The 26,912-nt window shown below is 39.2% G+C and overlaps 1 protein-coding gene across 1 annotated transcript in view; it reads left to right on the forward strand.

Annotated features, from left to right (window-relative positions):
- Window positions 1-26,912, forward strand: part of chst11 (carbohydrate (chondroitin 4) sulfotransferase 11) — an 82,906-nt gene that overhangs the window by 47,261 nt on the left and 8,733 nt on the right. Inside the window, exon 2 of the mRNA XM_036577634.1 lies at window positions 689-774. Within this exon, the coding sequence (XP_036433527.1) occupies window positions 689-774 (86 nt within the window). The remainder of the gene's footprint in view (window positions 1-688; window positions 775-26,912) is intronic.

The raw sequence follows: 26,912 nt of genomic DNA on the forward strand, positions 1-26,912 counted from the left end.
AGAGTGGTTAAACATTGATGTCACCTACATCCAGAAACTTGTCCAGTCCAGGCCAAATCGAATCGCAACTGTTATTCGTGCTCACAGAGGTTTTACACATTATTAGGTACGTTTCAGTCACAGGTGACAAATTTTTTGTCCGGCTTAATAGGCAAATATTTTAATATACAATAGCATGAAGACACTTGCTCACCTAGCGTTTCTTCTGAAATCAATGATATTAATTGGGGGTTCATTTCCCCTTTGCTGCTCTACTCTTCTGAGAAGGCTTTACACTAAATGTTGGAACATTGCTTTGCAGATTTGATTGCATTCAGCCAAAAGAGCATTAGTGAGGTCAGGTAAAAATGTTGGATGAGTAGTTCTGGACTCATCCCAAAGGCATTGGATGGAGCTCCATCATTCCAGAGAACACAGTTCCACTGATCCACAGCCCAAAGCTGGCGGCTTTACACCCCTCCAGCCGACACTTGGCATTGCTCATGGTGACCTTACACTCTTATGCGGCTCCTTCACAGTGTCCCATTCTATTAGCAAAGTACCTGAATTCACTAATGAGGGCGTGTCTGGATACTGTTAGATTTATTGTGTATATAATCTCAGATTATCAACAGAACATATCAGCCACTCATTCTTGGCTGTGATTTGCTGGCCTAACTGTCTGTTTCCCTGTCTGTGTTTTTTACAGTAATGAGGCAGAACCCATTTGCAGCGGAGGGCTGCTGTCGGAAAGGCTCAAGAAACGCTCTACAGGAGCTCTACAACCCCACACAGGTAACCGCGCTTTTGGCCGTAACGCTGTAGGTTTAAATGATGTCCTATAGCAGAGCATATCGCGAGGCTGCATTGAGGCTGGTTGCTGTGATGGAATCAGATTGATTCGGTTTTGTCTAAATCTGGCAGCAGCTCGCTCGGAGAGCAGCGAGTAACCTTTGAACCCTCAGCATAATGCTTGAGCGCGTTGCCGTGGAAACTCAATATGGCAGTCAAATCCCATTTCCTTTTTTTACAACATGCATATCTGCAGCGCTTAGCATACAGAATCCAATCCTCAGAGCACTTTTTGTGCGCATTAAGCTCATCTGCTTTAGTTTCCCTCTCTTTCTCTCTCTTTCTCTCTCTCTCTCTCTCTCTCTCTCTCTCTCTCTCTCTCTTTCTGTCCGTCTCTCTCTCGCTATCTCTCTCTCTCTCGCTCGCGCTTTCTTTCACTGCCTCTCTCTGTCTGTCCGTCTCTCTCGCTATCTCTCTCTTCCACTCCCTCTTTCTCTCGCACTCTCCTTGTCCACCTCTGCATCTTTTCGAGATTGACAGCTGTACTTTGTTGCCATGCCAACTGTCCTGCTCTGGAGCTGGAGCTGTAATCGCGTGTTGCTGTCTGGTCCTCAGGAAAGCATCTGACCTTGAAATGAGCAGCTTAGGTTTTAAGCAAGTTCTGTTTCACATCAGATTGCCAAAGAATTCGCCTACACTGTGGTGGTTGTGCACTGAACAGCACCCTGTATCTGCATGGATCATGAACGTTCGAGGCCGATTATGATTCCTATTTCTTTACGTCAAAATTGGATGGATTTTGGTCTTTTTTTAGCTTTTTTAGCTGATTTTTTTAATACATGAAGCTCACACTGTGTGGGCCAAATGAGCAGTGGCCATAAAATGCTATTTTGACCTGTTTTGGAGGTCCCTCATTTTGGCTTTGAGGTAATATTTTTAATTAAATGACATTTTAAAATATATTCTCTTTACATTTTAATTAAATTTGGAATTAAACTTTTTTATTTGTATATATTAATTAAAGTATCCAACAAATCAATTTCCATTCTGCTAGTGGAATGGCCACTAAGAGGCCTACAGGAAGGAGTTAATGGCCCAGACTTACTTTTTAAATTTGATAATGAAAAATCAGTTATGTGTTTAAATAAAATGAATCAAATTAATTGCTACATTGACAGTGAGCAGTAACTGGCTATGTAGCACAATGAGTCATGTTTAATTATGCATTTTGACGTAGATGTGGCAGCAGCATTCAAATTCAGTGCAAGTGCGCTTACTTCCTCACATTATTTATGCAGTAGAACCGTAAGCGGGAGTGTGTTATCGTCAATAACATCATCAATGGCAGGCACTGTCCAAAGGCAAGTACCGCTGATCCTTAAAGCCCTGATTTTTTTTTATGATAACACACACTCTTGAGGGTTACATTGCTTTGATACAACAGTTCTGCAAAATAATGACAAAAGTAAGGCAAAGAAGCATTGAACATTGTGTCAGATGTGCTTTAATACTGTCCAATCCTTCCGCCACAAAAAGTAGTTCCCTTAATAGAGCCATAAAACTGTCACAAAGTTCAGCCCAGCTTTTTCAGTGCTAGCCAGAAGAACTTGAATGTGCACTGCACTAAATGGTATCTTCTTGAATATAGTCAAGAAATCTAATATTTCTCCTGTTGAGATTGTTGTAAGCTTTGTTTAAGATTATTTAACTTATTTCTAGACATTTCATACTTATTTTAAGTATTTTTATTAAGTAAAATTATCTCACTATATTGGCAGATCATTTTCCTTGCTTTAAGAAATGTGCTTGAAACCAGCAAAATTATCTGCCAGTACAGTGAGATAGTTTTACTCATTAAAATGACCTAAAACAAGTAACGAATTCCTGGTAATAAGCTAGATAATCATATAATAGGTGCACAACTATCTCAAAATGGGAAATGTTAGATATATCGACTAGATTTAAGATCATTTCACTTGACAAGATACCAGTGTGGTTTTGTTCCAGTTGTCCCAGTTTGCTGAACTGAATTCTGTTTGTTTTCGGCTGATTTCAGTTTCTTTAGCTGTTCCATCAAAGCCTCCGACTGAAAATCTTGCTTAGGGGCAACAACAGGTCCGGGATTTGATGTGGTTACTCTTGTTCTGACCAAACGTGCTGCAGGTCAAATATTTTCAAACAGACGTTATAGACGTGTATTCATTTTTGTTTTTGTATGCACTGAAGTTGCAACTTAGTAACCGTTAGCTGCAGTGTAAACAGTTATTACTATCATAGATAACAGCACTGGTAGCTTCTCAACCAATCAGAGCCAAGTTTCCCAAAAGCATTTTAGTGTTAAGATCAACTTAACAGGTAGAGAGAGTGTTCAGCCTGATGCTCGCTCCACCGTCTTTCGAAAAACGTGTCCCAAATTGTGTCCGAACTGAACTGAACTGTTGTGTAATTATGAACAGATGGGCCAAAATAAGAAGAATAAATTGACTGATTGCTAAATGCAAAAATTCCAATTACAGACGATACCAATCAGGCACCACAACACAACATACATACAACACAAATATCCTGTGTCTGTCTCCTTTTCCTGCCTGTTTTAGGCCAGATCTCTGCATTAGGTTCTGTTTTTTGTGCAGCTGCACTGTTAGAAATAAAGGTTCTGTGCAGGTACATTTTTGTTCATTAAGGTACAAATAATGCAAATGTTCCCTCAAAGGTACAACAGGGGTTTTAAGGTCCAACTGTGAACCTTAAATAAGTTTTTCCAGGTGAAAAGTTCGTATTTGTACCTTTTCATAAGCTAAAGTTTTAAAACAGAACAGTAAAATAAAAGCCTGGAGACGAGACGGGGTGTGTGGAGTCAGTACAGCTTAGAAAATATAATTTCAGCGGATTATGGTTCAGTTATGTTCCCTGACTGAAGGTACTGAGAGCACAATCCCAGTGACAAGAGTATGTAGTACTGTGTAGCACATATTCCTGAACATTAAACTGATCTGTACGCGGATGTGGGTTAGCGTTAGCGGTGTCAGGGTCCCAGCCTGGTGCCTGTTCTTGCTGCCAGCTGCCATATCATCATCTTCTGAAGACCCACCCAGTAATGTTGTGCAGTTAGTGGTGTAGTGATCCATCTGGAGTGCATCTACATCAGAAGCTTTGTTCGAAGGTGTTTCATTAAGTTCTCAAAGCCAGCTTGCTGTTCTTTTTCTTCTTCTTCGCAAAACTGTATAACTTTTACAAAGCTATAACCACCAAACTTTCCAAAGCCTCAGTTCATTTGCTTGTGTCTTTTTGAAGGATGCTTCACTCACATCTCTATTTTTCAAACTCATTTTTTCCCATAGACTTTGATGAGGACTATTTTCAAACTGCTCCTCTTTTTTCCCCTCACAGTTTAAGTTTCTGAGTAATGATACAAAGCTAGACACAGCTTTGCTCCTCTTTAGTGCCTTCATTTTTATCCCTAAACTTCAGTATTTCATAAAATTCAGCATACTCCTATATTTTGTCCTCCAGTCCATTGAATGCTTTCTTTTTCATCTCTTATGGAAACCAATCAAATTTGATGCCCCATGAATCTTCATGCCAAGTTTGACGGCTCTGACTTGAAAATTCAAGTACACAATTACATTTCATACTGATAGCCTGTCAAACTCCGCCATCCTTTCTTTCATCCCCCTGTGATCTCATAAAAAACACATCGATTTTGAAATATCTAATATCTAATATGTCAAACGTTTATTTCCTCTGTTACGTTCCCTGTGGACAGACTCACTCTGATCTTATTATAACTTCAATCTAGCAAATCTATACCTGCACATATGATTGTACATCTTCTATCCATGTCTGGAATCTGGATCTGTGTATATGAATATGTATATATAGATAGATGATATATATATATATATATATATATATATATATATATATATATATATATATATATATATCTCAGAAGCTAAGCAGTACATGTGTACAACTGTACATATCATAGCTTTTATTTCATAACTTATATTACTGTTACAAAAACTGTACACTGGGAATGGTGCAATACTAGTGTATATTAATGTGTATATTGTGTATATAGTCTAATGTGTGTGTGTGTGTGTGTGTATATATATATATATATATATATATATATATATATATATGTATTTTTTTCTTATATATTTTGTATATTTAAGTACTACAAGGGTGCTCCGAACCTAAGATTTTAACTCACCTTCACACCTGTGTAAATCACATTCAACCTAATGATATATATATATATATATATATATATATATATATGTATATGTGTGTGTGTGTGTGTGTGTGTATGTATATAAAGGCAATAAAGTTTCATTTAGTACACACACACCACACACACACATATATATATATATATATATATATATATATATATATATATATATATATATATATAAAACACCTGTTAGAATAAATGTTGCATGTGTTCTGATAATTAATATATAGTTCAGTTTTCCCCTACTGGGTTTCCGTACGCCACTGCACACACATAAAAAGCTCCACTCATAAAAAGCCACAGTCATATTTCTACAGCTGAACTGAGTGCAGAATGACCGAGCAGGCCTACTGAGACACTTGTGCGCGTGCTCTATGGTTCACTGGACCGCTAGGTCATGTAAGGCAGCTGAAGGCAATAAAGTTTCATTCAGTACTCAGATAACTTACTGAGGTTCCTAAATACCACAAGGAGCTTTACTGCTTGCTGCTCAGTTTATATTTAGTTCAAATTTGGATGGAGGCTTACTTAATATACACAACATGGAATGTTTACCGTACACGCAAAGTAGCGTTTAGAATATCATTTTCCAATAGAAGTGTATTTTAGTGTATGTCATGGTTCAGTGGAGCCTCAGGTCATATGAAGTATTTGAAGGCAATAAAGTTTCATTCAGTACTTAAAGGTGAATTCCACTGGTTTTTCAAAATTTCTGAATATTTGCACTGACATGCAAATGGTACTGAAATGATTATAATAGTTGAAAAAGATTCATTAAATCACCGTGTGGTACTCTTTAGGGTTAGAGATGCACATCATAATTTAATACTTTTTGGTGTTATGTGTTTTGGTGAATTACTTCAGTACTACCACGTATCGGATACTCCTGTGTCAGATTTCAGTACGTAAGTAGTCAGTCTTATCAGCATCTGTAAATGGTGGAATGGGAAAATTACAATAGAATGTAACTGCTGCACCATTTAAGGTGGAACAAGACAATTCGAATGTGAGGCTGACTTCAGCTTTACAACTTTTTTTAGTGTTTCTCGTTGCAGGTTAAACGTACAAGGAAACCAGCCGAGTGCTAAATGCAAATAAGTCCATTCATCTCCAAATTATCAATGTTCGTCTTAAATCTTTGCCTTTTCGTTAGCTGCTAGCTAGACGAGACTGATGTCTGCGTTGCTATGTGACCAGCAGTCTGCATACCAACCTTCAGGGTCAAAAGTTGGTGTATTAGCAGTTATAGGCTATGTAAACTCCAGAGTTTAAGACCATTAATTGTTAAAACTGTGTTGAACGATCAGCAGAGCTTTATTTTACTGCAAAGAAGGATTATTTTATTTTTATCTAAAAATCTAATCCTGCTGTGGAGCCACAACAACAGCTCCAGAGCCTCATGTTGCCAACCCCTGTTCTAGTCTAAAACATGCATTTTTAAAACTCATAAATGGTGGAGAGGTATGTGCAGGGGTATTGTAAGGCAAAATAACTTTATGTAGCATTATTAGAATCACATATGAAAACAGAAGTTGAGTGGATTCACTGGTGGTTTTGGATAGTACATAAAATGGCAGTGTAGTGTGGTTCCTATCAACTGTAATCACTGTAAAGAAACTGAGTCGGTCCATTTTTCTACAATGAATCATTTCACATCAAACCACTCTGAATGACCTTGAGTTACATCTGGAGATTTAATCATGCAGAAATGTTGAAAAATCCATGGAATTCCCCTTTAAGCCATACCTGCTTTTGATTAGTAGTTTCAAATTTACTGGAAAAAGAATGTTTTTTTCAGGAATCGGTATATAAGTCAAGGTATCTGTATTTGTATGTGTATTTAACATTTCGAACACTACCCTGTATGCCCTGTAAGCCTGGGCATAATATCATTATCTTGATAAATTACATCTCTGTATGATTTTCTGAGCATTTAATGAATAAGAACCTCAGAAAAACAAGTGTTTTTGTTGTGATGTGCATCTTGAAAATGACTTTAAATATCATAATTATGTCTTTTTGCCACTGCTGGGTAGAAATATATGATAATACTTTTACAGCATTGGCTGGCAAATAAGCCTTACTGTTCTGTTATTGCTCCAAGCTTCACAGAGCTCTGCATCCACTTCAAAGTCGTCTTTGCACCGGCTGTATAATGTTCTTTTAAAGCTGATCCTGCTAGTTCAGCAGGCCAGCTTTGTCTTCCTCAACAGACAGAACAGCACCAGTACAGTAAATATAGCAACCGAATATAAAGTTTTCCCATGATTACAGTGAAAATGAATATATAGACCAATAAGCTCAGCCATGCAGATTATGAGCGCATATTTCAGTGAGCAATGGGGATCAATTAGAGGGAAGAGAAGGGAGAATTCACACAGAGTCTGGCCTCATGTGAATTACAGTAGCTTTACCCTGAGACAATGAACAACTGTGCAGTTTCTTAGAGTGTGCTCGTGTTTACGTGTCCGTGCTGACTCAGTCTGACCCTTTCCAAATCACACGCATATGTGAGAAGTCCGCAGGCCCTCGGTCTATACCCACGCTGGATGGAGTACGGTCTTAGACGAGCACACATGCAGAGAGGCAGTAACAGCCTTTTGTTTGTTGTTATGATGCAGTGCGCAGTTTTATATAGCAATTTGATGTTTTATTATCCACCTGAGGAGAGTGGCAGGTACTAAAACCATTATAGTTGCAGATTCATGCCTCTTAACTCTCTCTCTCTCTCTCTCACTCTCTTCCCCTCTCTCTCTCCCTCATTCTTACATTCAGTCTACTTTTACAGGCACTGTTCGGACTCGGTTAAGCCCTTTATGGCTGTATTCTCGCTGTAATGTCCTTTATTCTCTTCGTTTTCAGTGAGCTGAGTTACAAGGCTGAGCAGAATGTGATGAAGTGAGAGGCGCTAAGAGCAAGCCGTGTATTGCCATGGTGCCCAGTGGCCCGAAACAAAACAGCAAAACCCCAACCCTGTTAGATTAACCCTTTGAAAAGAAATGTGTAGGTCCTCGCTTCAGTTCCTCACTCTCATAACTACTAAATTCTAAATATTTGTGACCAGAATAATAATTTAATGCCTAAAAAAGCATGCAGAGGGTAATAAAGGAAGACGTCCACTGATTTTTCAACACTTCTGTGTAATCAAATGGTCAAATGCTCCAGTCTCACAGTGGTGGTGATAGGAACCGGACGTCTGAAGAGTTTAATACTTCCAAAAGCTCCGTCAGAGAAAGATATTATTAAGTTATGAATATGCTGCCTGTTTTGAAAGTTTTGAAATAAGATTTTTACCCAAAACATGTTTTTTTATATTAAGTTATGTCAGAGAGGCATTATAAGGCAAAGTAGAACCCAAATCAAACATATTTTTCAGATTTACTACTATTTGACCATTTTCAACATATTAAAACTCGTGTAGATTCTGTAAATATCATTTTATATGCAAAGATAAATGTATATTTGTGATGTAGATGCGGTGACCCCTGGTTCCTGTCACCACCACTGTAAAGAAGTCAGTCATAACGTTTCTCTGCATCAAATCAATCTGACTGACTTTAAATTTCAATGAATAAACTATGCAGAAATTTTGAAATATTTACACAAATTTTAAAGGTATTAAAATGAGCTCAATATAGTTGGAAACTGTCCATATAGACAGACTGCTGCATTTGTCAAGCGAGGCAAAATGGTGTGTACTAAGAGTAGTAATAATATGATATCGCTATCATGATGCACTTTTATGAGCCTTTCAAGGGTCCATACTTAAAGAACATAAACATAAAGAACACTGAACAGCTGCCTCTCTCATAAAATGAGGTTTAGAAAGGGTTCCCAAATGGTCCAGCTCAGTGGTTCTCAAACCGGTCCACAGGGACGCTCAGATCATAACTGTCCCTGTTTAACTGAATGTAGCTCAAGGCAGCATGTGAACTGCTGAATAAGGAAAATGATTATACTCACAGTTTTCAATAAAGCAGTAAGCTACGACAGGCCATACATTACAGTGATTTTATCACAGCACCATAAGTTACACTCTGTAAAGAACTGATGTAAATGAATCTTCTGTGTTCCTTTAATACAGCAGACTGCTGTGAAGAATGGTGCATTCTGGGAGACAAAGGTTAAGCTTCTTATCAAAGAAGTTAAAATGTTTGAATGTTATTTGCAAAGCATTGTGGGAATGTGACTGATAATTTGTCATTCAGCCTGTCTCTAAATATTGTACTTTTATTAATGTTGGTTCATTTGCTTGCATTTTTTCCATCCACAGTACATTTCATGTTTGTTTGTTAGTTTTCCATATGCTAGCTTTACCCCAAAGATAGATTTGAACGCATTTGACATGTTTTGGTTTTTCAAAATGATGGTGTTTTGTGTTTCAGCTCATCCTGTGATTTAGTTACTGTTATCTCGGAAGTCTTAATGATAAGTAAGTGCATGTAACTGTAATGTGAGTTCAGTTCATGGTGTGATTGATAAACAGTAATATTCTGTTGGGACAAATAACGTGATCGTTCTCTTAACTCTGTAGCCGTAAGCATGAACGCTCATGCAGTTGGTACTGAAGCTAAATGTATTGATTGTGCAGGAAAAAATGGTACAAATACAGTAGCCAACTCTATTAACACTGCAAAAAATTTTATCTTGTCAAGTGAAATTATCTGAATTCTAGTCGATATATCTAATATTTTTATGGATAGAGACCACGCCTTGGTAAATGAGATAATGAGAGGAGGGGAACTCTGAGGAATTTTGGGCTGGAGTTCAGTACGGCTTCTGTGGGTCACTAGAAGGCAGACCCCCTATATTAAAGATCAAGTGCAGGCATGGACAAGGTGGAGGAGAAAGGGGAGGAGGTAGGGTGCGAAATTTGTCACGAGTAGGAGGAGTGAAGGACTGGTATTTATAGGAAGCTGGAATTGAGAAGGAGGAGTTTTAGGCATGGTCTTTCCTCAAACTTGAGTTATGTCATAACTCCATTTCTTATTTTGAGATGGTTGGGCACTTATTATACGATTATTTGGCTTTTTTCTATATATTTTTACCTGTTTTAAGTAATTTTATTAAGAAAATTTATCTCACTACACTGGCAGAAAATTTAGCTGGTTTCAAGCACATTTCATAAAACAAGCAAAATGATCTGCCAGTATAGTGAGATAATTTTACATAATAAAATTTGTTAAAACAAGCAAAAATGTTTGGAAATAAGTTAAATAATCTTAAAATAAACTTATAACAATCCCAACAGGATAAATATTGGATATATCAACTAGATTTAAGATAATCTTACTTGGCAATATTTTGTTTTTTGCAGTGTTGCAATTTTATAATACAGTATGTGTACTGTAAAAATACAGCTGCCTGTTACTGTCAATTTCTGTAATTTTACATTCATACAGTGCTTATCAATAACAATAAGTTATCATCTAACAATGGCAGCAATATGATACCAGGTATGGGTCTGAAAATATCTACTAGTACTGCAATGTTATATTTCGGCTATATTGCCCACCCCTGGCGTGTATTTTCACCTAATGTGTAAAACATAAGATGTTTACAATACATCAGATAGTTTCTATGGGTGTCTAGCATCCATGTCTGAGTCCCTTTGAGACATCTTCCTCTGTGAAGCGGCTGAAGAACAGACAGTGATGACTGCTTTGAGTCCTGCTGTGACTAGCAGCCAGTGGAGACTTTAGGCAGAGAACTGCAAAATATGAACGTATGCATTACTGCTGTAAGTCTGTATGCACAATGCAAAACCTCTCCATATGTATCGCTTCAAGCTGAAACACAACCACACGTGTCTGGCATAAAGATAGTGGTTTGAGCTCTAGTTAAAGGGAAATTCCACCAACTATTCAAAATTGCACAATGAAATGCTTAAATGTAATGTACACTACAAAAATGATCTTAGCAAGTGAAAACATGTTAATTGTAGTTAATACATGTAATATTTCTCATTATGAACCTGTTGTAAGAACATTTTAAGATTATGTAACGTATTTCTAGACATTTTGTACTTAAGTAATTTTATCCTATGAAAGTGTCTTATTCCATTGGCAGATCATGTTACTCGTTTTAAGCATTATTTTTTAAAACAAGCAAAATTACTTTAATTATTTCTCAAAACAATTAAAATGATCTGCCAATGGAATAAGACACTTTCACTAGATACACTTACTCAAAACAAGTGAGAAATGTCTAGAAATAAGTTACATAATCTTATAATATTCTTACAACAATCTCATAATGACAAATATTAGATAAATTGACTACATTCGAGATGCTAAGAAATCAGTTTTGCAGTGTATACAAAGTTTTAGAGCGGTTTGGTGTGAAATGCTTTGTTCTAGAGAAACTTACAGAGTCCGAACTGTTTACAGTGGCAGTGATAGGAACCAGACGTCTAAAGAGTTTAATGCCTATCAAAGCCCCCACACAGAAAGTTATTATATGAAATGATTATGAATACATTTCCTGATTCCTGAGACACTGTATCATGATAGTTTTGAGGCCTAAAATGTACAAAAAATAGTCCCCAAATAAAACTTTTTTTTCCAGATCTACTACTTTTTCCATCATCATTACATGTAAAACTCAGAAGACACGTGTAGGTTCACTGATGATTTTGGATAATGAATAAAATAGATATATTTGTGTTGGAGACATTGCGACACTTGGTTCCTATCATCACCACTGTAAACAATCTGTTAGATTTCTCTACTCTGTACCTTCTCACATTAAAATGCTCTCAAAGACTTTGTTCACATCCCAACTATTGAATTATGCAGAAACTTTGAAACATCAGTCCCCTTTAACAACAGCCTTTGACCCTCTTTACCCTCTACCACCCTTTACCCTCTGCTCTGCATCCTCGTTATATTTGTAGATCACTGTGGATTAAGTCTCTGGACATGATGGACACATGAAGCAGAGCTAAATTACACTGTCAGTGGTGATTCAGCATTGAATATCCTTTAGTTTAGGACTAAGTTTAACCTGTGTTCAGCATGGCAGCTCAGCGTATATCTGTCTGTTGACAGTTTGATACTATAGTGAAAGTTAAGCTAACCCCTCATTATCTCTCAGCTCATCATAGCCTTGCTATAATCATAGCATCATATGTCTCCTATTTCTTCCTCTAAGCGCACATACACACACGGACGCTCAGTTTCTACATCGCTGGATTGTGGCTGTGAACTCGCTGAACCGCAGGCCATCTCTGTAGCTCAGTGTAAGAAGCTTTTCAAGTGCAAAAGGTGGAAAATCACTGGCTTAACTTTACCAACATCTCTCTCTCTCTTTCTCTCTCTCTCTCTCTCTCTCTCTCTCTCTCTCCTGTCCTTTGCCCCACCCTACTCGTCCTCCTTCTCTCCTCCTCCTTCTTACTCAGTGGCTGTGTATGTTTGTGTTTGTTTATTTGAAGCCAGTTTTCTCCCCTAAGAAGCCTCTATGTGTGCAGGCCAGTGAGGAGCCCTCAGGGCCTTCTAGGCCCTCAGAGACTATGATTCCAAGCAATAAATAAAATAATACATAATAATATGTCTGTATTTTTTTTATAAATTTTTATTTCATAGAATAACCATACTTGTATTTATACTCTATAAGTATTTTAGTCTTACTCTTATTTCATTGTTAAGTTTTGTTTGGCTTAAATGCCCAATGGAAAATGATCAAAACCAGTTGTTTTTTGTCAGCGGTATGCAGGTAAACGCAGCCAGGTGAGCTCTCCCACTGGTTAGGGCTTCAGGAACTGAACTGAACGCCTGTCAGATTAACCACTAATGTAATTAGGAACTGACAGTGAAATCAACCAATCATCACCTTTTAGAGAAAAAAAGTCACTTGAGGCCGTCTGGAAGTTCTAGATACAGTCGCGCGCGAGTTTGGGCACTCCTGGTTAAGTGACATGTTTTGTTGAGTGAAAATAAGTACTCATGCTCTACAGAGAACACGCTTTTGCACATTGTCATTCACAGTTACTGCTTATTTGCCGAATTTAACATATTAAGAAAAAATGAAAACATAAAATGCAGCTTGTGCAAAAGTTATGGTACATTTTATTTATTGTATTATAATTATTATAATTATTTAAAGTTTTTATATTTGTTCTCATATGTTGGAAAACGTATTGTGCAATAAAATGCACAGAAAATGCCATATTTAACTGTTTCCTCATGTTTTAACTTATGTTCAACAAAAGTGTAATTTGACTGGGGGTGTTCAAACTTTTGGATATGACTGTACAGCATTAATTCTGAATGTGAATCGTAGCCCAAACTATGCATTTCAGTCAGAAATGAAACACAGCAGCATCTCTGTGCTGGGGCTCTTTACTGAAGGAGTCACTATAAAACTCCTACATACAAGATCAAATATATCACTGCTATCGGAACAAAACCTTGTATCTCCAAAATGGTAACTTTACAGGAGAAGGAAGAAAACATACTTTACTTTCAATGTAAGTCAATGGAACCAGACTTTTTGTACCAGTAATGTACAAGTAATTTCTTTTTGTCCGTTCATCATTACACACACACTGTAAAGGGCAACAATTTTCAAATTACGTCAAAAACTGAAAAATCCTATAATTTTCTTGTGTTTTACTTTTTTTTATAAAGCTTATTTGGTTTTATATACACAAAAACCACAATTCTTTTTTATATGACCATTTTCCAACCTCTCTTTATCCCTTAAACAGCCTGTTTTGTCACTGAGCCTTAAAGACTGATATATGTAAATGAGCTCTGTTCTGATTGGCTGCCCTGCATTGTGTCTCCCTCAAAAAGCAGGCTGAAATACTGCTTATAACTTCAGCGTGAATGGGCGGGGCTAAACTGTTGTGATATATGGAAATGTGTTGCTATTTGTGACATCACAGAAGCAGTGCGAATTCAAAACAGGCTGTTTTTGCAGCTTAGTTTCCATATATGGACTAAATGGGCTGTGGAGAGTGGACATTTTGACACTTTAGCAATGTCCACATGCTATATCAAACATTTTTATTTCAGAAGAATGAGCAAAATTCAGTTTTCCATGATATGGGCCCTTTAATATGTTCAAATAAAACATGGAACGAGAGCTAACATGCCACTAGAGTCCCATAGGGATGCTGGCAGAAATGATCACAGAGCAGTTTTTTTCCTTGTTTTTTTTATCAGGTTTTGACATGCATGGGCTGAACTGAGGGCCTAGCTCTAACAGTCAAGGTTCGCTGCTGGCCACGTTCTGCATCTGCCTCTTACCTCACTCTGACTGATGCACACACACAAACACACACTCCACAGGACGTATCAGGTGTCCCAAAACACTCTATCACACACTGCCATCTCAGATGGCAACTTTAACTGCGCACCTTTTCGTAACCTCTCAATACAGGACCCTCTGTGTGTCTGGCCAGTGGAAAGGGCACCCTGGCAGCAGCAAGCAGAGCCAGTGGAAACTTCCTGAGGGCACTGGACACTACCCTCCACCAGCCCTACACACAGAGAGAAACGTACTGTGTTCTTAATAGCTGGGCTTTAAGAAAGTGCACTTGACTGTAGCCCTGTTCAAGCTGGATCCATTTGAACTGGGCAGATAAGATCATTTAACCTTTTAACCTCTTTCTGCAGGCCCTCTAGTGGCTTGGATAATTTTAGTTCATTTAATCAAATTGAGTATTTTGCCATATAACTCTGTTATCAGATTAACTGGGACTCTGTTGTCTCTCTGTATGTGGTGTTGTGTTGAGCTGCTAGTGAGCAATGATGTGTGAAAGAGCACACCACAAAAAATGGTATCTTGTCACGTGAAATGATCTTAACTCAAGTTGATATATCTCATATTTCCCATTTTGAGATGGTTGTGCACTTGTGTAAGATTATTTAACTCATTTCTAGATATTTTTAACTTGTCTTAAGTAATTTAATTAAGTAAAATTATCTCACTATACTGGCAGATCATTTTTCTGGGTTCAGGCACATTTCTTAAAACAAGCAAAATTATCTGCCAATATAGTGAGATAATAATTTTACTTAATAAAATTACTTAAAACAAGTAAAAAAGGTCAAGAAATAAGCTAAATAACCTTAAAATAAGCTTCCAAGAATCTCAACAGGAGAAATGTTAGATTTATTGACTATATTTAAGATATTTTTACCTGACAAGATACTATTTTTTGCAGTTTACGCCGCAAAGACCGCCATGCCGAGATAAAACAATTTCCACATTAAAATAGCATTTAAACACAGTAATAACACTTTTTTAGACAGTGACTTGCTTGATCACCTTCAAAGACGAAAATCCAGTTTTCTTCCAGTGTTGGAAATCATGCGCATTTCCATTGAAATACATTCCATCAATGTTATTGAAGAAAAAAATACATCCAAGTGAGAGACCTCTAAAAGATGTGGAAATTTCATTTTATGGATGATGTGAAAAAAAGGTTAAAATAACAGCTATTTCTGCCTTTCAATCCATGGAAAACCAACATGAGGTGTCTTAGTTATGTGTTAGGCGACCACAAGCCCCTAAAACAGCTTCGGCGTGGATTCCTCAACTCTCTGGGGCCTGACGTCTGGTTCCTATCACCACCACTGTGAACAGTTTTGATTGTGCAAGTTTCATTTTAGACTAAGCCACTTTGAAACAACTTAACCAATTAATTATGGTGGGATTCCCCTTTGAGGAGCTTTTGAGTTTATTTCTTATTTCACTTCATAAAATGTTTGGTGGGTCATGAGACACACTCCCTCTACACCTGGGTAGGAATCCGTAACATAACATAATAACGGAATCTGCTAAAAGACACAGCCGTGCGTCAGTTGCGTAACAGTGACGTGTACGTTTTTGCTATGACTATTCAAACCGGGCTATTTGGGGAAATTACACAAGTACTTTATGACTCAGCCAGTCAAATCCCTTACAAATTATATTACAGAGCCTCCTGTGGCGAAACTCATTCAGCTCAAATAGTACCTGTGACAGTGGCTGTGGTGATTCATACAGCCATTCTAAAAAGTTATTAATATGATCTTAAAGGTGACTCAGAGAATACAGGCTAGTGACTGGCCTTCTAGTGACCCCCTCCCAATTCAAAGAATGATGAATTGATGAGGTTGAGAAATCACAGGCTGACGCAATCATGAAAACAAGATGATGAAACACTGGTGTAATTTCATGATCGAACAGTGCCTTAAGCATCATGGGCTTTTAAGAGAGTGAACCGGTGGTGTAACTGTGCATGAGCTCGCTGCAGCAAGGGCTGTTAACAGGATCATGGAAAAGTTGGTGGGGCTTTTATAGGCTGGAAAAGCTGATTTAGTGTCATAAAGAGCTCACATGTGGGACGGGTCTGCAGGAGCCACAGACAGATGAGTGCGCAAGTGCGGACACGTCACTCCCGCTAGAATAGCTGCATGGTGTTATCATTAAAGGAATACCCCAACAGACTTCAACCAAATCTCTGTCTGCCCCCACTGTGAATAATTCCCACTGAGAATAAGTTCAGCTTGCCTCTCCGTATGTAGGAAAAAGCAGAAAACCCTCTGATTTAAAATGAATTATGATAGAAGTCAATGGGCAGCTGCTGAATTCCATGATCAGTTGGGCTGCAACAGCTGATCAGCATTAATAATCAAGTTAGTACCATTAGTTTGGCTTATTGACATTTATGTACATCATATTATTGAAAGAGGGAAGTACAGATAGAGAAGTCTGCATTTCAAGGTCTTGCACAAAAAAAAAGCTATGAAATCACTTTAACGTCTTTGGAAAAGATGCTTTCCTTTATGATGTGTAAAGCAGAGCTCAGCAGGCAACACAAGAGAGGAAACATCTCTCTAAACAACAGAGAAGCTTAACATGATGAAATACTGATATCCTAATAAAACTGTAGCCAAAACTGAGCAGCAGCACATCACTGTCTGCTTTTTCTGCTAATCCTGTTTAGTTTAGTAAAGCGCTGCTGGCTGAAGGAATGAGCTGTGTTTAAAAACGGTTCATAAACCTGTTTGAAATTGCTTGGCTAATGTATGTGGTCATTAAGATTGGTTATAAGGCTTTTTAAAACTCTATTCTCAGTATTTGGATATGAACTGATAAAAGTGTATAAATGTATATATACACACTGATCAGACATAACATTATGACCACCTCCTTGTTTCTATGCTCATTGTCCAAAAACTCCAGCAGCACTGCTGTGTCTCATCCACTCAGACCAGCACAACACACACTAACACACCACCACCACCACCACATCAGTGTTACTACAGTGCTGAGAATGATCCATCCCTTGGTGGTCCCTGCTCTGTGAGGGTCCATGGGGGTCCTGACCACTGAAGAACAGGGTGAAAGGGGACTAACAAAGTATGCAGAGAAACAGATGGACTACAGTCTGTAACTGTAGAACTACAAAGTGCACCTATATAGTAAGTGGAGCTGATAAAATGGACAATGAGCGTAGAAACAAGGAGGTGGTCATAATGTTATGCCTGATCGGTGTGTATATGGTGACACTTTATTTTGAGGGTCATTTTAGATGAAACAAACACTCATCAGATTCTCAGTAACATGTCAATAACATATGAGGGTTAGGATTAGGTTTTAGGGTTAAGGATAAGGTTAGGGTTAGAATTAGTAGCTGTAGTACACCTTAAAATACTACATTAATACATGAAATATTCCAAATATTTTAAACCTACCTGTCTGCTTGAACTAGACCCCTGGCATCCTTTCTTTGCTGTAAGTTCATTAAGACTTGGGCTCAATTTCTGAGCTGCTGAGCTGACGTTAAGTGTTTATGTTGGTCGAACTGCAGCTGAAATCCAGCTGGTGTGTTTGGTGATGTGACTGGTGTGGAATTGGGTAGAATTGTGTAGAACTGAGGTTCAACCGCTGTCCCATAGACTGTTGTTAGGGTAGGAGAGTCGGAGCACACATTACATTGCAGTGCATGCTGGGTACTGTAGTGCAGCCCATTGTGAAACAGGCTAATATTAATCGAAAATTAAAATACTTTTGCGAGCCGGACAGGATTGTGTCGTGGGCCTGATCTGGCCAGCGGGCCTTGTGTTTGACACATGGGCTCTAGTGCTTACATTACAAATATTACTTTGTAATTGGAATTAACTTTGGTTGTACTAAGAGATGGACTGGTGACCTGTCCAGGGTGTATCCTGCCTTCCGCCCGATGACAGCTGGGATAGGCTCCAGCACCCCCTGCAACCCAGAAGGAACACACCCTAGAAGATGTGTGTGTGTGTGTGTGTGTGTGTGTGTGTGTACTAAGAGAGCCATAATGGAACTTCTTTCCATTTAGTTGAAGGCTGCAGTTGCAGAGTTATAGCTTCAGGCTGGAACTACGGATGGTTTGAACGGTCAAACTAGTAAAATGTGTTGACGATGTAATAAAAATTTGCGCCGAAATGATTATTATTTACTTAATAAATTAACGTATTAACATGTTAACGTTTTGCACCACTAGTTCATATAGAGAGATAAAGTCAAAGAGATAGTGTGTGGATGATGAGAGTGCTGTGCCAGTCTCATGCCTGGCCAACAGAACTTCACAGTGGCACCTTTATTATCTGTTTGTGTGACCAGCGCAGCACTCTGAGACCTGGCTTGCAACACACTGTTTACTGAGCTAATAGAGAAGGAGGGGACACACACACTTTCTCTGTCTCTCTCCCTCACACACACAAACACACACACACAAGTACGCATCTACAGTTAAGCTGTCATGAGTCATCATCGCCACGGCAACGGAGAGAGAGCCGCTCCACTGAGAAGGACAAGCGCAGCCTCCATTTACATGCGTGCATTAAAGCATGCTATTGCCTTTCTACTCCACTCACCCCTTATCTTCATGCTTGGGCTTGATGTGAGAGCTGGGCTGTGTTTGTGTCGGAGCACATTCCTCCATCTGTGCATTAGTGCTGATCTTCACTGTAATGAAAGGCTTGTAGTTCTCACGTTTCCTCAACATCCAGAGCAGATGCCCATTCTGAACGGTGTCTTTTGCCGAAAAGAAATTTGCATGATTTTTATTATCTCATAGATACATACACAACAGCAAAAACATGTTGATTGCTCGAAGTTTCCTGCTCTAGACTGTGTTTACAAGGACACTGTGACTCCATTCACAATCACGCCTGGGTGTTTCATGCGACTTGTATCTGGATTGTAACCTGCATTTGCGCTGGCATCTCGCCAGTTAAGCCAGCAGTTTACTTAAAACCAAATCAATACTTAGAACCGAAACAATGTCTTTTGGGCCAAAATAAAGCAATGAGTTGAGTTTGTTTTGTGCTGTGTGTCCTGCTTAGTAAACAGAACTCCAAACGGGTGTGTGACCTCCTCCTGGCCGTGATTGGTCCTAATTACTTCGCCATTCATTCTGAGACCACCCTCTTCCTAGGACCAATCACAGTCAGGGGGAGGTCTCAGAATGAATGACAAAGTGATTAGGACCAATCACGATCAGGAGGAGGTCTCAAAACGAATGACACAGTGATCAAGACCAATCACAGTCAGGGGGGAGGTCTCAAATTACTACTTTGGTCCTAATTACTTCGCCATTCATTCTGATACCTTCCCCTGAATGTGATTGGTCCTAATCACTGCATTATTTGTTTTGACACCTCCCCCTAACTGTGATTGGTCCTAATCACGGCATGATTTATTTTGAGACCTCCCCCCTGATTGTGATTGGTCTTGATCACTGTGTCATTTGTTTTGGGACCTCCTCCTGACTGTGATTGGTCCTAATCACTTTGCCATTCATTCTGAGACCACCCCCTGACTGTGATTGGTCCTAATCACTGCATTATTTGTTTTGAGACCTCCCCTCTGACTGTGATAGGTCTTGATCACTGTGTCATTCGTTTTGAGACCTCCTCCTGACCGTTATTGGTCCTAATCACTGCATTATTCATTCTGAGGCCTCCCCCTGACTGTGATTCGTCCTAAACACTGCATCATTCATTCGGAAACCACCCCCTGAATGTGACTGGTCCTAATCACTGCATTATTTGTTTTGAGACCTCCCTCCCGACTGTGATTGGTCCTAATCACTGCATCATTATGTCTGAGACCTCCCACTGAATGTGATTGGTTCTAATCACTGCATTATTTGTTTTGAGGCCTCCCCCCTGACTGTGATTGGTCTTGATCACTGTGTCATTTGTTTTGAGGCCTCCTCCTGACCGTGATTGGTTCTAATCACTTTGCCATTCATTCTGGGACCACCCCCTGACCATTATTGGTCCTAATCACTGCATTATTCATTCTGAGGCCTCCCCTGACTGTGATTGGTCCTAATCACTGCGTCATTCGTTCCAAAACCTCCCCCCTGACCGTTATTGGTCCTAATCACTGCGTCATTCGTTCCGAAACCTCCCCCCTGACTGTGATTGGTCCTAATCACTGCGTCATTCGTTCCGAAACCTCCCCCCTGACTGTGATTGGTCCTGATCACAGCGTCATTCATTTTGAGACCTCCCCCAACTATGATTGGTCCTGAACGCAGCGTCATTCATTCTGGAACCTCCTCTATTCCCCATATCTTTCATTCTATGAAAAACATCATCTGTCAGCTGTTATGAGCTGTCATGTTTGAATAAGTTTTTCACTCACAAATATTATATTCTAATATACTAATCAGCTCATATACAACATCCAATCACCTGTATTGATCCTCAGTTTCACTGGTCTATTCAAAAGATGGTTGTCACCTCAAAAATCACAGTTTTTATGACATTATTAATTTCCCTACAGCGTCTTTACATTAATGTTTACAAGGCAGTGACTGTTTAGAATAATTATCATTAAAACATAATGTTTTGTAGTCAGTGAAAAATGATGAGGTGGCATAAAGATCAGCCAAACGTTTGACGCTTTCATTAGCTCCTGTCAAAGGAGATCTACTGAATCAGATTTAGAGGAGAAACTCACATTATGATGCCTCTGTTTTAGTGGTGGCAGTGCAGTGGGCAGAGTCTTCCCCATATTCCCCATATATTTCATTCTATGAAAAACAACAGCAGCCGTCAGTTGTTTTCACTTACGGGCTTTCATATTTGAATGAGTTTTCCGCTCACATTGTTCTCGGCCCACAGACACACCTACAACCAACCGGCAACGCATATCAATGCTTTTCCTTTCTGAAGGATGCAAAACTCTTGTGAATGCAGCTGTGCACTGGAGCTGCAAGGCTAATGTAGCTAATCACCAGTTGGCGCCCTGTGTGGTGCTACTGGATTTAGCTATATGTCATACGTTTGTCCATTTTTATAGAAAACAGTAGGTCATATAATGTTGGAAACCTCATAAGCGTATAGTACAGTCATGCAGTTTGCACACTGCTCATTTTTGGGAAAATTCTTTAAATTTAAATTTTGGTCAAACCAGTATGTCCTCCAGTGTGTCTTTCTCTTTCATTTGAATAGTGCAATCATTGCTCTCTCACTTCCTCCTTTCCCCTCCATATGAGTAATGAGGCTAAGTGCTGGCACAGATGGAGACGAGTGAAGGAGTGCAAAGGGGACGGGACCGCTTTAATAATTTAACGTCCACTCCACAAAAAAAGACATCTTAGAGAAGACCCACGAGGTCACGGCAGTCAGGAGGTCAAATCATGAGCGTCGGTCAGAGTGACAAAGAGGGACAAAAGAAGAGAGGGACTTGTGATAGAGGGGGAAGAAAACGAGTAAGTGGTTCATTATGACTCACTGAGAGATGTTTTTGTCAGGCCCAGAATTCATCACTGTTGATTTAGTGTCATCTCTGATACACAACTGCTGGACTCTATTGATCCTGCATTATTTATCACTTCTTCTTGGCCTCTTACACTATTCAGAAAACATATTCAGATTTTCTTCTGAAATGTGGCTGGCCCATCTCATCTGTGGCCTATTGTGAAGGCAGTGATGTTATGCTAATGAAAATACAACAAATCATTGTCTGTCCACTCACAGGATATTGAATATTTTAACTTTTAATCCCATTTCTGTCTTTTAACCCCTTTTTACAACAGCAATAAAATGCAATTTCCATCTGTTTTAGAAGTCCCTCTGTTTTGGCACTGTGCTTTTTTTTTTTAGTGAAGTTCAATTGCGAACTTGCAGCTTACAGCTTCTCATTTTCACAGAGTGGTGTTGATCTGCATGCATGCAGCGCATCTAGTCTGGAGGCAGATTTTAATAAGTAAGGGGACGAAGACAGTCTCTGAATCTAGGGTTTACAATGCATCTTGGACAAACATTGTGATCTGATCACTCAAACCACCTTCAGACGAGGCCAGGGATGCGTATGACCACATAACATTTGTAGTGCGAACACTAAAACACATCTTTGGCAGCGGACCAGCTTAATCGGTTGCGTCATCACACCACACTGGCAGCAGCACGACACTACAAAGTGGCCAGAATTCATTCATTACTCAGTTAGAGGTGGCAATTTCTGGTGACAGGAGGCAGCGCAAGCATCGACGATGCAAAGTGGGCGGAGTCAGCAATGCAACAAAGTTGAGCAAAGTTTAACTTTATGCTAATTAGGAGGGATGTGGTAATTACCAATTGGAATTGAGCAGGGTGGTACGTGCTTTGTCTCTGCCACTGTAAACAATATGCACCTTTTTTGGTCCCTAGATATTTGTCCTACTAGAGATGGAAGAACAGCTATTTTGCTGCAAATAGGCAGCGATCGCAAAGACCAAACACTGTTTTCTTCACACACTGACTGCACAGACTGCACAGGGTTTTTATTTTTAGTGGGAACGCATCTGATTTGTGCTTGATGTCAGTGAAACCATAGCTACCAAGGGTCAGCTCAAGTTCAGAAACCCCACAGGTGGTGAGCGACCACCGATTTTTGCGACAGGAGGTGAGAAGTCGCTGCAATGTCCTATGATTTGAATGCATTGTTTTTTATTAACTGTTATATCTCCTGTTCGGGGCACGTTCGAATGTTACGGTGGGCATCACACAATTGGTTACTGCGCCACACATCAACAGTCTGATTGGATCTCCCTCAACTCATTTGCATAAAGTTGCAGAGACTGCACTGCAAAAATGGTGTCTTGTCAAGTAAAATGATCTCAAATCTAGTCGACATATCTAATATTGACCATTTTGAGACGGTTGTGCACTAATTATTTTTATTAAGATTATTGTCTTTATTTACAGACATTATTTACTTATTCTAGGTCATTTTTTTAAGTAAAATTATCTCACTATATTGGCAGATAATTTAGCTTTTTCAAGCACATTTCTTAAAACAGGCGAAATTATCTGCCAATATAGTGAGATAATTTTACTTAAAAATACTTAAAATAGATACAAAATGTCTAGAAATAAGGAAAATATTCTTAAATTAAGCTTCCAAGAATCTCAACAGCAGATATTTTAGATTTTTTGACTATATTTAAGATCATTTTACTTGACAAGATACTAATTTTTGCAGTGTGCAGAGAAATCAGGGTTAGTTATGTGGGTATATTGTTGTCTTTTGCACATCATGACGCTTTGTTTGATGTAAATTATCAAAAAAAAAAAAACATGCACATCTCTGTTCACATCAGGTATAATGGGGTGCAGTCATGGGCTGGAGTTTAGGGAACCAGCCTTGTGCCTGGAAGGTTGCCAGTTCCCCTGAGCTGACAGTACATGACTGAAGTACCCTTGAGCAAGGCATCTAACCCCCAACTGTTCCCTGGGGTGCCATGGATAGGGCTGCCCGCTGCCCTGGGCAAGTGTGCTCACTGCCCCTAGTGTGTGTGCGCTGCATGGATGGGTTAAAATGTGGAGGTGAAATTTCCCCGTTGTGGGACTAATAAAGGTAACTTAACTATATACTGTTTACAGCATCTTCAACTCAAAATGCCTTCACGTGTAGTAAATATGGGCGGTACCCTTCCTCCAGTTATGAAATCCGGTCACTGGAGATGCATGCGAGATGTGGAAATGCCTATGATCAGTTCACGCAAAATGGATGTCGATAGATTAAGGTGTGAACAGGGCCTACAGGACCCAGTGACACATTCTACCACATATGCATTCCCCATATACCAGAATCAGCTGTCTAGTATGTTTATTGCATTTGATGAGTCACTCACACTGAAAACTCTTCAGACTGAGCAGGTTTCAGCACGCGTCACACGTCTCAAAGGGGCAATTTTCTCTAACCTCACCGTCTGCCTGCCTGTGCTGGCGCTGCCCCTGAGGATGGAAAGTGTGCGATTAATTAGGCTGAGTTTAGCTCAGTTTACTGCGTGCTGTAGGTTAGAACTCACCTCGCACAAAGCATATGCTTTATTTATACTTTTTAATAGGGGCTCGTGGAGAAAATGCATGCTGGACCCGTTTTTAAGCGTACAGCGTTATGGCCATTAAATAGGAACCCCACTGACTTCCTTTGAAATTCAGACGCTGGTGAAGCTGCACTTATGCGCTCCTCAGGATAAGGTTATTCCTTTGTGCAGACGCAAGAACATGAATCCGTTTTCTCTGCCTGCCAGTATAACCCACACTTCTCGTTAATAATAATAAAAGTTTGCAGGCAGTTTCTACAAACCCCAGTTCACCGTTCAGCTGGCAGCTCTGCTGTCGGTGCTAATCTGTCTCTTGGCTGGCACAGGGGATTTTGACTTCACCTGCTGGGTGCATATAATCCCCTGTAAATTGTCAGGCTAGTTAAGTAGCATATTGCTGCATTTCTGTCTCTGCTGTTGCTCTCGTGGCAGAATGAAGTGAATGGAGACGATGCAGTGTGACTGCAGGGACTAACATGAAAAGGGTCCACATATGAAGGGACGGTAGTGGTCTGTGTAGTAAGTGAAGCAGACTGTGCATCCTTTTATTTCATGCCCTAAACTTGTAGGGTGACCAGAGAAAGAACAGGGATAACTTACAACATCAAGACTTTCTACATGTTTCATTTTGTAAAAGTAAATGAGTAAAAGCATCTTTTTTTGATTAGTGAAGTTAAGAATGTGAGCTGTCTTATTAAAATTCATATTACATATAGTTACTTACATATGCATGATACATAAGGGACATGTAGGCCTTTTTACTTTAGTGTAATCTCCATTCAAAATGCCACTAAGCAGAAAACTAACAAAATTACACAGAAAAAATTCAAATGAAAAAAACTGCTAAATATAATATCACATTTTTCAGTATTTAGTGTGTCAACTGTACCTTTATTACAATTTCCATTTCATTCAGGAGACTCTCAGACTGTCAGTTTCTTAAAGAAATCTGCAGGGATATTTTTCCACACCTCCAAAGTCCAGTCTGAGAAGTCGGTTGCATTTTCTGCTTCTCACAAACCAAGTAGTCCCAGTGATGTTGAGGTCTGGACTCTGGGGTACTCAGTCCATTGTTTAGCTTCTTAGGTTGACTTTTTTCATTTGACTGACCTCTTCCTTATGCAAAATGTCTGTATAACTGTCCAAAGATGGTAACTTTACACTAGAGGGCAAAAACAGCCTTAACTTTTAATGTAAGTTAATGTAAACAGATTTTATTCTGGTTGACTTTGGGACATTTCTATTGGTCCAATCATCATGAAATTCTCACACAATGTAAAGGAGGACTGCCGCGTTCAAATGAGGTAGAAAAATAAAAATCGACAAAAATATGGAGATGCAGTTTTTCTTTGGACAGCGACAACATGTATGGACAGCATGCTTTAGGCTAAGGTAGACAGTCGTTTGCAAAAGTTTGGGTGTCCCTGGTCAAATGACATGTTTTGCTGGTTTTCTTAATAAAAATAAATTAGCACATCCTCTACAGAGAACACACGTCTGTACATTTTAATGCACATTGTTATTGTTTATTTACTGAATTTAACATATTATACAAACACAAAACAGGTAATGTGGCCTGTGCCAAAGAAGCATTTTATATTTTATTCTTTTCCACTATGTTAAACTCAGCAAATAAATAAAATTGTGCATTAAAATGTGCAGAAAAAGTGTGTCCCCTGTAGAGGATGTGTTAACATCTTTTCATTTAGAAAAACAAAAACATGTAATTTGACTGGGGTGTTTAAGCTTTTGCATACGACTGTATATAAACACACAGGAAAGGCGAGTGTTGATGTTACTGTGAGTGTTCACTGTGGCCTTTGTGTGTGTGTAGCGTCTTTTGAGAGCAGGGTGTATTTAATGGTTTGTAATTACTGACAGAAATACCTCTTAATGCCCATCGCACCAGAAGCCCATTACAGATAACTGTTCTTATTACATTTAAGCCATTCAGACTATCTGACTCTGTCAGAGAGAGAGTCATGTATGTATTCTCTCAGCCAGCACATTGTGGTCCACCTCCTAATGTCTCTCAGCAGGTCTCGCTCTTATCGGCCGGCAGTAAGCAGCGTGTGTGAGTTGTGGTTGGTGTGTAAACACGTGCTGTGTGAGACTCTCGTTCACGCCTTTCTGCTCACGTGCCAAAACACAAAAACAGGAGTGATGGAGAGAAACGAGTGTGAAGAGTGGAGGTGCTTTCTCTACCATCTGTGCAGCTCTCAGCCCCACCATGAGACGCAAAGCGATCAAATCTCAAGCCAGATTTGAAGGATTTTCTTGTTGTGGTGAAGAAACTTTCTGAACTGCAATGCAATGTTGTTTGTATGTATGTTTGTATATACAGTACTCTGCGCTAGTCAGAGACGCCCCTTTGTTTACTTCATTTCCAGTCAAAACAGCTATTATGAAAGTTATTCATTTTCAGGGGGTGTTTTTGGGAGATCAGATACAAGATAATCCACTTACACAAATGCTACTCGAGTCCTAACAATGGTGCAAGGCCTAGTAGACCACCAAAACTGTCCCAGTCAGATAGACATCAGATAAACACAACTGAATGTGTTTGGAATTACTTGGTTTGTGAGAAGCAGAAACTATAAC

Source organism: Colossoma macropomum, unplaced genomic scaffold (genome assembly GCF_904425465.1).
Source record: "Colossoma macropomum unplaced genomic scaffold, Colossoma_macropomum, whole genome shotgun sequence".
NCBI lineage: Eukaryota > Metazoa > Chordata > Actinopteri > Characiformes > Serrasalmidae > Colossoma > Colossoma macropomum.